General features: G+C 39.0%; 1 protein-coding gene across 7 annotated transcripts in view; it reads right to left on the bottom strand.

Moving 5' to 3' along the window:
* The window catches only part of LOC117290250 (calcium/calmodulin-dependent protein kinase kinase 1-like), a 57,967-nt gene that overhangs the window by 36,457 nt on the left and 9,004 nt on the right, over positions 1-12,506 (bottom strand). For 4 of the 7 annotated variants that reach the window (XM_033771538.1, XM_033771543.1, XM_033771540.1 and 1 more), the window contains exon 2: positions 94-1,107. In XM_033771538.1, the coding sequence (XP_033627429.1) occupies positions 94-130 (37 nt within the window). In that variant the 5' untranslated portion in view covers positions 131-1,107. Of the gene's footprint in view, positions 1-93; positions 1,108-8,343; positions 8,569-9,118; positions 9,139-12,506 lie in introns of those variants that run through there. The other 3 variants (XM_033771544.1, XM_033771539.1, XM_033771545.1) reach the window with 3 other exon arrangements.

A 12,506-nucleotide genomic window follows, 5' to 3' on the forward strand; every position in this document is an offset into this window, starting at 1 on the left:
ATAGGTAGTAAGTTTGACATTTCAGTAACACAAGGAAAAACACTGCAAGACACTGTGGGGGGAGATAAACATCTAAAACACACAGATTCTTACCTGCTCCCATTTTGCACTGTTTAGCTACCTTCACCATATCCTATAACATCAACACAGGGGTCGGCCACAACAGCTATGTGTAGTCACAGCCGTGGCAAGAGCACGTGCCCGGGGACGGCTATTCTCTTTAGTTGGTGTCGTCAAGCGAGGGGGGAATATAATGTAGTCACACCATTTGAGGCATTCTGCTATAGGTGTGTACATTTACACAGCTGGCCCAAACACAATTAACATTGCCAGGGGTTTGTGTTCAGTTTAGACTCCAGCGTTAGCTAGAAATGTGTGCTGTTCTTGATGGTGCTATGTGTGTGTAAGTGTAAGGGGTAAAGCGTGTGTAATGGGTGCGAATCCAGATTCATGTGTGTGTGTATAGTGAGGAACTGGTCATGAATCTGTGGTTTAAGACAGGGCAACATTTAGAGTTGAGCTGATGGACCGGAGCATCAACAGGCTGATTGCAGACGACAGGGTTTGCATTACAAGCAACTCACTAATAACGACTACACATGAAGTGCACTTGACGAATACACACTTTTGACTTCAGCCTAAACACTGTACTACGCACACATTAACGATCCAACACTGACAGACCGCTGTATTACTAACACGGGAGAAGCCTTTGGTACACTGTACAATAATACCTCACGTGATGACTAGCAGTAGCACTACACAAGCAAGCAGTTCCAGGGTTGCAATGCACTACACTCCCAGGTGCCTAACTCCCCTGACGCTCACAATACACAATTGTCAATGGGTTGATAACCTACAATAACGGCAGAGCAACCAGATGCCAAAGTCTAGCCACAACTCCCCTACGGTGAGGTTCAAGGCTGGGCAAATGTTCCCAGGGCGAAGGCTCCAATGTTCCGATCATGGAGGACGGGGCGAAACACCCGACTTCAAAATCAGGATCAGAGTCTAAATACTTGAGAGTCTCTCTTGCTGGGGGTCAAGGGAGGTGACCTTGTTATGGAAATGATGCTTAAACTTTGGAGCTTCTGGGACACAATGTATCTGTGTAGGAAGTAAACAAAAATGTGCATTTATTAGACACCGTTTGCAAAACAAAAAATGGCCAAGGAAATGGCCAAGCACACAAAACTTTGTATAGTGTCTGCAGTTTTTCAATGGCACTTTAGATTTCAACAAATAAATCAGCTGGGCCCAATATCATAGCTCTGCTTACCATGTGTAGAATGTGTGTTATAAAGGGGAAAAAGTATCATACTTCAAAACGTAGCTCAAGGTTCATGACTGAACATAACGTGCAGCTTAATGTTGCACAGGAACGCACAGGAACATCTGCCCAGGTCAACTTTTAGTGGTTAGTAAATTACTCATGACTTTATTTCCTAAGTGGAAGAAGTCATTACCAAAAGGGAAGAACACTAACACTATGTAGGGAACTCTCCCCCAAAAAACGAGGTTACTCCCTCAGGGTAAATCCGTGTGGTGTAACTTTGTGAAGAGCAGTATACTGGGAAGCGAAGGGGGGGGGGGAACTAGCATATACTGTTTTATTTCTTTGAATGCTGTAAAAAGCAAGAATTTACATAATATATTTGGCTTGCAGTAACACCAGTGTGTATCTACTGGCAAGTAGATACACACATGGTGTTGCCACAAACCAAATATATATTGATACCTCACCATGCAATGCCTCAAATCCTAGGCCTATTATAAGAATTTACAAATCACAAATTTGACATCGAAAACTTATTGAACTGAACCTAAGCAAACACAGAGTCTCAGAATGTACAAGGAATGTTGAATCAAACTGAACCATACACTGCAGAGAACAAGGCCCGGAATTAGACAGAGGCCAAGGCCTCCAATGCCTTGGTCTTTGCCTGGGTGACCCTTCAAAGCATTTCCCATAAATGTCCAGATTTTCCAATGGAAGTGCCCTTTACAAACTGTACATAACCTTGCCCCCTCAAAGATGAAATCCAGACCTGCAAAACCATTCTCTTAAAGTGCAGTGTCTCACGGCAGAGTCGACAAATTGATGTGATAATGTACTCGGCTCTCAAATTCAATCAAGCTGTTTCATTCCTGCTACACTTCCAACCCACGAACAGAAAACTTCCCCAGTTCAGTCCCTCCAGCATAAGCTTTCCCATCAAGACAACAGATTTTCGGTCGTCAAATAACATCCCATGGGTTCAAATCTTCCTTTCTTCATTTAAACCCACTGAGGCTACACTAGGGATGGGACTTGGAAAGGTTATTGCAGGTGGCTAACACACAAGGTACAATTATATCAACATATATCCATCAGTGTGCGGCCAATTAAGCTATCAATTTGTACACCTTTGGTTATTAACGGGGGATGCACCAGGCGTGATAAAACAATATCAAACTAACCTGTGAAAATTTGGTCGTGTTTTCGAGAAAGTCAGGGGGGAATATGTCCATGCATGAAGAATAATTCATAATTAGAATAATTGTATACACAATCTAGATGTTATTGTCAGTAATGCTTCTCAGATTCAAATTTTGGGGAATAAAAAAATTGATATTCTATTTCATAACCACATTACTCCAAAATGGAATGATTCTCAAAATGCATTATACTATCAAAAGCTGGTGTTCTTCTAACCAAGTTTTTACTGCATTTTCATTGTAATTTTAAGAGTGATTACCAAACGTATTTCTTTTTTTACCAAAGACCTGAGGCCTCACTCCTCCCTTGCCAACCCTGCAAAGGGTTGCCCCAGGTACCTGCAACCTGCCAGGTTCTGTTCCAACATGAGCATTGTACATACAAACCATGCTCTTTGTAAGAGTGTTTTTGTAGGCTTAAAGGAACTGGGGTCGATTTCACAAAGAGTTAGGTTAGGACTAGTAGATATCAAAACCTATCGTCCTAAGTTAGGACGAGTAACTCGTCCTTACTCGAGATAAGACTAGTCTTAACTCTTTGTGAAATCCACCCCAGGACACTATTGGTAATTACTCAAAATAATTGTTAGCATTAAACAAGCAATAGAGAGCTGTTGATATTATAAAACATTGTGAGAAACGGCTCCCTCTGAAGTAATGTTGTTTTTTAGAAAGAAGTAGTTTTGATTGAATTTGATCTTGAGACCTCAGAATTAGATTTTGAGGTCTCAAAATCAAGCATCTGAAAGCACACAATTTGTGCAACAAGGGTTGTTTTTCCAGCATTATTCTCTCGCAATGTTGACAACCAAAGTTGTCAAAGACCTAAGTATTCTCACTTGGTGTATCCCAACCTGCATAAATCAACAAACCTGTTAAAATTTGGGCTCAATTGGGCATCTAAGTAAAGAATGAAAGAAAAAACATCCTTTTAGCGAAAATCTGTGTGCTTCCAGATGCCTGACACGTCTTTCTCAGATTCAAATTATTTTAGTGAGAATTTACCTCTGTTTCAAAAAATTCTGTCACTTTAAAGGGAACCTTTTCTCAGAATGTTTTTACAATCAACACTTCTTCATTGCTGGTACAAGAACATTTTTATACTGACAATTATTTTGAGTAATTACCAACAGTGTCCAGTGCCTTTAAACTCTTTCAGCTGCCAGCTAAAAGAGACTACACCTTTGCATGCAGGTGCTACTCTGTGAAACAGAAAACAGTTTACAATACAGTTCTTTTCAGCAGGTCGGCAGCATTATGGCTTCGGAGCCACACTACAAGTGGATATATTCTGGATTTCTTTCATGGGGTTATTTCAGATGACTGAGCACTGCAACTACTCAAGGGGTTTGAACTGACAGGGGAAAAACAGAACGACAGCGAAGCTGCACTAATGTTTTTGTGAGTTAACTGGGAAAAAATAACAAGGGCAGGCCTTGCTTGTTCAAAGTGAAGGGCGTGTTTTGTTGAGTGAGAGTATAAACAAAATTTCCGAGTTGACAATAAAGTCGTTTAGAGAGAAAAACATGTTGAGGAATGATCTCCTTTTGCCTATTTTCTGTGAGAATGTACTAATATTATTTTTTTTGCCAGAGCTGCTGTAGGCCTCTAACAAAATTGTTTAAGGAACCTTACAGAATAGGTTTTGCTAGCAAAAAAATTAATCTTTGCTATGTAATCCACCATCTACATGAACTGACAAACCTGTAGAAGTTCTAGATCGATCGGCCGTCTGGGTCACGAGAGAGTAGTGGAAAAACGATTACAAATTTTGCATTGCATCGATGCCAAAACAAAACTGAATAAAACGCTCACTGAGCGATAAACTCAAAACGCGAAATTAGATTATTTTTTTCTCATCAAATATGAAATTTCAGTTAAAAATATTTTAAGGGATGTTTTCAACTATCATCATCATTAGACCGTGCAAGTTTTATGTAAATCGGTGATCTTCACAATTTTTTTTCTTACCAATTCTGTTACGTTCCTTTAATTGCCAAAATTGAATTTTAAGAGGGATTACCAAACAAATACATGTACCCTCCATTTAATCTGATCTGCGCGGTAACTACATGTATTATCCTGGCCACCTGTTCTGTTATCCACTTTCGATTCAAATTTCTAAATTGAAAAGTCGGAGGAAACAAAAATTAATTTTGAGGCTGTAGCCAGAGAACCTGTGAATAGGGGTGAAAATTAACAATGTAAAATTCCTGCTCCATGACAACAAAGTTCTTTGTTGTTCAACCACCTCAGAAAGTGCGGTAATTTAAAACCCGTTGTACAATGTGTTTTGTTTGCGTTTCCTATATTCACGTTCACTGGCATGTTGTAACACTACCTGCTGCAAAAAGTATTTCTAAGTGATTGAACATTTTGTACGTGCCCTGTATCACAATGTAAAATGTAAGTGTTGTAACAACATGCAGTGCGTAACTCACATAAAATTGTTGGGTAAGAAAATTTAATAATTTTAAGTTTTATAAATAATTGTAGCCTTTGAGCACGTGTACACTTACAGTGTTTTGTAGTTAATTAAAACTATCAAACATTCCAGGCCCGACACTTAAACAGAGGCAATTGCCTCAATGTCTGTTGTCAATGTCATTGCAAGCTTGGTGCCTGTAAAAATGTTTCAATATTTACATGTTAGTCCAAATTTCACAGAGCAAACAGTGGATAAAATTGTCCTATATGACATGTACACAAGTACACATATAGGTACTATCAACCTCTAACCATTACTCGTAACCAAGTGAGGTTTTATGCTAATAATTATTTTGAGTATTTACCAATAGTTCCACTGCCTTTACGACAGTGGACACTATTGGTAATTGTCAAAGACCAGTCTTCTCACTTGGTGTATTTCAACATATGCATGAAATAAAAAACCTGTGAAAAATTGAGCTTGATTGGTCGTCGGAGTTGTGAGATAGCTATGAAAGAAAAAAACACCCTTGTCACACGAAGTTGTGTGCTTTTAGATGCTTGATTTCAAGACCTCAAATTCTAAACTTGAGGTCTCGAAATCAAATACGTGGAAAATTACTTCTTTCTCGAAAACTACGTCGCTTCAGAGGGAGCCGTTTCTCACAATGTTTTATACTATCAACCTCTCCCCATTACTCGTAACCAAGTGAGGTTTTATGCTGATAATTATTTTGAGTAATTACCAATAGTGTCCACTGCCTTTAAGTCATCTGGGCCTAATTTCATAAAGCTACATGTCTTTCAACACAAAAAGTAACTCAGCATAAAAAGATGCGTACCAGAATAAGGCAACCAACCAAAAAGCGATGTCACATACCTGAGACTAGTTACTTGCTCATTTGCGCTAAGCACACATACATTCGTACAGGCCTGACACTTCACACCAAGGCATTTTCTCCTTGGTACCCTATGAGGAAATTTTAAATTTGCATATTTTTCAACGGCACTAAGGCACTAAGGCGGGCATGGATTGGATGCAATCACCTAACCTGCATTGCCTCCGTGAAAGATCAGGCCTGGGTGCCCTTTACCAAGGAGAAAATGTCTTGGCATCCTTGCCCTTTCAAAAGCGTAGCACACTCTCAACGTCCACACCTTTCTATACTAAAGTTGTAAATGTTCAGCCATCAACTGTGTGTGTTCAAGTCTTCTATGGTTTTCCTAATCAGGTTTACTGGCTGCCTTGGAGATACACACATGTACTCCTTAGAAGTCACTTTCGAATCTCAAGAGGATCGTTATCTTGCGGATATATTTGCGAGGAAAGGCGAGACTTTTGTAGACATGATGGAATGGAGGGCGTTAGAAATCAGGTTAATGGGGACAAACAGCAGACCATGAAAACAATCAAAAGAATGACAACATTAAAATACATCTCTGTGTTAAAGGCACTTGATACTATTCGTGATTACTCAAAAGTATAGAAATAGAATAAAAAACTTATTTGGTAATGAGCAACGAAGAGCTGACGACAGTACAAAACATTGTGAGAAACGGCTCCCTCTGAAATAACATAACTTCTGAGCAAGAGAAACAATTCCATTCAAAGAAATGTGGTTTGACAGAGAGGGTTTCAAAAAATTGAAATGTGAGAGACGTTTCTCGGGTTGTTTATTCAAATTTTGGATAATTCTTTCTGCGTGGAAATAACCGCTACAGCAAAATGTGTATCAAAAACACAATAAACTTTTAGAAATGAAACTGTCACAGGTTAGATTGACTGAATAAAACAATTGAGGGGTTCCAAAAACCAAAGAGCCTTTAAAGGCAGTGGCCACTATTTGTAATTACTCACAATAATTATTATTATCAAAAAACCTTTCTTGATAACGAGAAATGGGGAGAGGTTGATAGTATAAAACAGTGTGAGAAACAGCTCCCTCTGAAGTGACATAGTTTTTGAGAAAGAAGTAACTTTCCACGAAGTTGATTTCAAGACCTCAGATTTAGAATTTGAGGTCTCAAAATCAAATTTCTGAAAGAACACAACTTCGTGTGACCATGGTGCGAGACAAGGGTGTTTTATTCTTTCATAAATATCTCGCAACTTCGACTACCGATTGAGCTCAAATTTTCACAGGTTTGTTATTTTATGCATACATGTTGAGATACACCAACTGTGAAGACTAGTCTTTGACAATTACCAACAGTGTCCAGTGTCTTTAAGGAGGCAGTAGCATTTGGTAATTACATGTATACTCATGACATACCATTGTATGGAATATATTCAACAGACATTCCTGCGTTTGAGTCTTCCACACTTTTTTTGTGTCAACCTTTGAGTTGGTCGATTGTCAAACACAAGAAGTCAAAATTATATTGATTTTCCCACAAGATGGAAAACACCCCTCATGTAACAAACACCTACATGTACATAACATATACAGCTGCATGTAAACAACAGTAGTACGTAGAAACATAGGTTAGGGCACTGGTTAGGGCAGTGAGTTCAAGATACGTTCACAGAATAATATTTAAATCAATTCAATGCTTGATATTGCAGAGAAATAATATGCATTATTAATGCAAGTTGTATTTTTCAAAAATAGTATAGAAGTTGAATAAACAATTTGTTTTTACCCCTACCATGCTTACACCGATGTGTGTTTTGGTGAAAGAAATCCGTTTATAAGCAAACTACTCAGGTTGGATTTGAACCCACGACCTTTGTATTGCTATACTGAGCTAGCCCAATGGCTAGAGGCAGTTCGAATCAATGATGCACTTTGCCTTCAATAACAACTTCTCCACATTGTATCAGGTCTGCTGATGTCAAAATTATAATAAATCTCTGCTCGACGTACAAAAAGGTCCAAACGATTACACAAACCGTACATAAAAGATTGGGAACTAACAATGTGGACTTTGAAACTTGAAAAACATCCGAACCCAAACACACGACGTACACAAACTAATATCGAGGGTTTTTATCAATTTACTAAATTTCAATTACTTTACAAGGGGCTGGGGGGCGGGGGGGGGGGGGGGGGGTTTCAATGAAACTCACCTGAATTTCAGGTGAGTTTCGTTGAAGCACCCTCAGGAATAACGGAATAAAGGAACAGGCGTCGATTTCACAAAGAGTTAGGACTAGTCCTAACTTAGGACTACATGTAGTCCTAGGAGATATACAAATTGCATGGATTGTCCTAAGTAAGAACGAGTAACCGGTTCTAACTCGAGATAAGACTAGTCCTAACTCTTTGTGAAATCCACCCCGCTCTCCTTTGCACCCGGTAACTGGGGATCCGTTTCAAGTGGAAAATGAATGACACTAGACTGAGAATCGTCAATACAATATCCAAAGTTCAAAGCTAGCTCACCGATACACAATGAGTAACACTAAATACAGATTGAGCATAGTATTTCTCCTACCTGAACACAATACGCACACATGGTTTTCCATCACACTGTTTTGAGATAAATCCGTAGAGTATAAAATTTATGAGTTTCCGGAACGTTCTTGAGTACGGGAAATCATGAAATAGGAGGATACAGGAAGGAAAGCATCAGCACTGAATACAACAGGGGAGTGGCTGAAACCAAAACAACTCAGGTTGATCCTGTGTTTGACTCTGAGCATGAATGACACTACTGATGATGACTGACCCTGTGCAGCCAAGGCCTAACGATCCCCCGAGTGCAACCTCTAATGTGTCAACATCATACACTAAACAATACACTACTGATATGCAAAGTAATAGGATTTCATGTGTCATACGGCTCTGGTGTTTCTGATTGGTTACTGTGAATGATCGTGACTGGTAGAGTACTGACTGGAGAATGTGGCCTTGTAATTGGCTGATCAATGAAAATGTTCCATTGATAAAGAGCAGGTGGGCGGGTCTTGCGTAGTAGCATCTGGAATGATCCCAAGGTCTGCTTTGAACATACATCATGTACCCAGTGCAGATAAATGAACATGAACATTGTACAATGTAATCATGGGAATAGGGAACTAGAATGGATCCAAGGTCTTCTTTGAACATACATGTACACAGTGTGGTGCAGATTCGTGAATAAGTAAATGTGCATTGTACAAGTTTACTACATGTACATTGTACTCTGTAAACATAATAAAAGGGAACTAGAATGGTCTTCTTTAAACATACCCAAGTTTTACATTGTAAACATGAAAAAGGGAACTTACAGTGGCCCAAGACCTTCTATGAACACAGCCAGTAGACATGGTATAAGTGCAGAGTCTTTCACATTGTACATAAACGGGAACTACACACATTAGAATGGTCCTCTTGAACAGTGCAGATTGTGCAGTACTGTACATTGTCAACATGGAAAAGGGAACTAGAATGGCCCCAAGGTCTTCTTTGAACATAGCCAGTAGACATGGTAGAAGTGCAGATTCATGAACATTTACACTGCACATTGTTAACATGATAAAGGGAGCTAGTGGCCTTGATCAGGATTAGAGCATCACTGAGGTGGGAAGAAAGGAACCCAGACAAACACTCCAGTTGTGAAAGAAAGATTTCAATCGTATGACGAGATGCAAACAATCCATTAGTGTAAATAGAACAGCATTTACACCAATCCTATTTGTTCTTATGGTTCGATGGGTTTTGTGTATTCACACAAACCATGAACTAATACACAATTGTGTTTACTGTTTATCATGTAAACACCATTCTCCGTCCCAGACAGAACTGCAGGTGTACGTGACAGAATTAACGGCTCAGATATAGGGGGCCACTGAGAATAGTCAATGTCAAAATTGTGGGTGTGTGGATCCACTGGTCCTTGCTCTATGGTGGATCACAAGAAACAAGTGCAAATAAAATCAGGTTCAAAGTTGAAACAAATGTACACACGTAGAATCCAAAAAGTCTGCCGTTTCAGTGTTGCAGTCAACTTGTTGTACAAAAGTACAGACATCAAATGTACAATTATGTAGAAATCAATTTTAATTAGACCCACCCAGGGGCAGCAGACATAAAAACTAGCTCTGTGCTATCTATTTCTCTCTCCAAATTTAATTACAATCTTTTCTTGGTTTAAATTAATCAATGCTAATTTCCTTCCTTTTTAGAAGTATGAATGCTGAAAATATTTAATGTATTAATGACAGGGCGCCAAAAAAACCTGTCCCACATCCTTGTCAAATATTTCCTCGTCGAATCTTTTAGGAAATTGAGTTGAGATCGTGGTACTGCAGTCCATGTCAACTGGTATGACCTCCATGTAGGCTTTATTATAAGCACCAAGATTCATCGAAAGTTAAGTTGTTTAAAACCTTTTTTTAACCAAACCGGCAACAAATGATCTTTGCTGGAAATCATTTTAAAATGTTTTCAATTAAGGAAACTAAGTTCACTTGAGACTATTGTGCAAAAAACAATCATTTTGAATAACCATGTCGAGTGATTTTAAAATGATTTGCGAAAAAAAAAAACCATACATGAAGTATTTAAAGTGAGAGCTCCTTCTTGTAGCTACTTTGTTGCAACATGGAGGCGACAAATTTGAGCGAGGTATAAGAAGCCGTCATTATACGCTCTTTAATTCTTTCAACAGTATGCTTTGCTTTCTTCCAATAGATTCAACTAAAATGCATATAATCTTAGCTTTGTATAATCAGATGTTTAATTTTGACTTAATTATGTACACAATTTTTCACAAGTGACAATTTTTCTAATGAACTCTTTGGTCATACTGAAAACAGAATGTCCTTTCTGTACCCTGCTTAATGTTAAAACCTCTTCCAATCTAGGAGTTGATCCGTCGCCCAGAGGGCATCTATGGGGAAAGTCACCCTAATCCACCCACTGTGTACAATGCAGTTCTTCATCATGCCAACGTGTCGAACACTGCATAGCACTGCTAGCGACCAGTGTATTGCTTCAAGAAAATCTATGATCTGTTTTATCATGGAGTGTTATTAGTACAGGCCTCGCAATAACCCAGTTGCTGTGTGCCCTGTGCTTTTGTTGTGGTGCCCTTTTCAAAGTTCAAACTACAAATTAAAATTGTCCTCATACATGTAGAAGTGTCCCTTACTGGAGAGAAGATGTTGTGGCCCTTCAAGAGAGAAGTTGGGGCCTGTACACGTTACGATTTACCTTCTTGGTTTTACAATACACACCAATAATTTATCATACAATAAAAAGTTTATGTATGAACAGACAAGCATGAAATTTCATCTTCAAGAGGGCAGGGCCATTTTCATTCTGCAAATGGCTAAGGGCTCTTTCATTAGAAAATCTTGGAAAACTGTCAGAAGAGGCACCGAGGCCAAGACCAGGGCAACAGTGGCATCCGTGGAGCCTTCCTAAACTCAAGCCTGAAAAAGGAGGGGGCGGGTTCAGCCTGTTTAAAGACACTGGACACGTTTTGTTTGTCAAAGACCAGTCTTCTCACTTGGTGTATCTCAACATATGCATAAAATAACAAACCTGTGACAATTTGAGCTCAGTTGGTCGTCGAAGTTGCAAGATAATAGTGAAAGAAAAAAACACCCTTGTATAACACAAAGTTGTTTGCTTTCAGATGCTTGATTTAGAGACCTGAAAATCTAATTCTGAGGTCTAAATTTCTTGAAAACTATGCCACTTTAGAGGGAGCCTTTTCTCACAAGTTTTATGCTATGAACCTCTTCCCATTACTTGTTACCAAGTAAGGTTTTATGCTAATAATTATTTTGAGAAATTATCAATAGTGTCCTTTACGGTCAATGACCTCAACGGCCATGAAATTCATCCTCCTTGAACAAGCTTCCCTGCCCATGGAGCTTTGATCATTCAACAGAGCCATTTATGACTACTAAGTATCTGCATTGGATGCTCCCAGCAGGAGATAGTGCTTAATGAGAGGTTCATGGGGATCAGGTTTGTTATTAGAAGAAACACTCGGCATTAGATTCAGGGGACATTGCGCAGCGTCCGTGACTACGCCAAGGGAATCACAGGACTGTATGCTTTGCTTTTTTGAAAGGGAACTAAGACATTTTCTCCTTGCATCCCTACTTTCGGATACCCTTATATTCCGACACCCTGTTTCTTGTTTTTTTTTATTGCAATCCAATTCTTAATCATAATCCTAACTCGTCTATAATCTTAACCATAATCTTGAAACAAACTCTAACTCTAACAATAATCTTGACACTGACTCAAACTGACCCGGCTTTAACTCTAACTCTTACCCAAACCTAGCCCTAACCCAAACCTAACCCTAATATGCCCTAACCAACCCTATCCCTAACCCTAACTCTATCCCTATGCCCTAACCATGCATGAATCATTGAGGCATTTTCAGAAAGGTTGTCCGATTATAGAGCAGTCACCGCATAGTCTCAAAGCAACCCCATACATAATGTATCATACAGACATTTATAAACTATTTATTTTCAGAAAGTATGTTTTTTTCGATGAAAAAAACTTTGGATTAGTGAAATGAAAAGCTAATTGGCCTTGCTAAACAAACCCTGATGAGGAAAATGTGTTTAGCAACAGGCTGGATGTAACTCAACTGCAACTGGCAATAGGTTTACACTGATTTCCTACGGTACATTAGAACAGCAAAAC

The sequence above is a fragment of the Asterias rubens genome, chromosome 5 (genome assembly GCF_902459465.1).
Source record: "Asterias rubens chromosome 5, eAstRub1.3, whole genome shotgun sequence".
In the NCBI taxonomy this organism is placed as follows: domain Eukaryota; kingdom Metazoa; phylum Echinodermata; class Asteroidea; order Forcipulatida; family Asteriidae; genus Asterias; species Asterias rubens.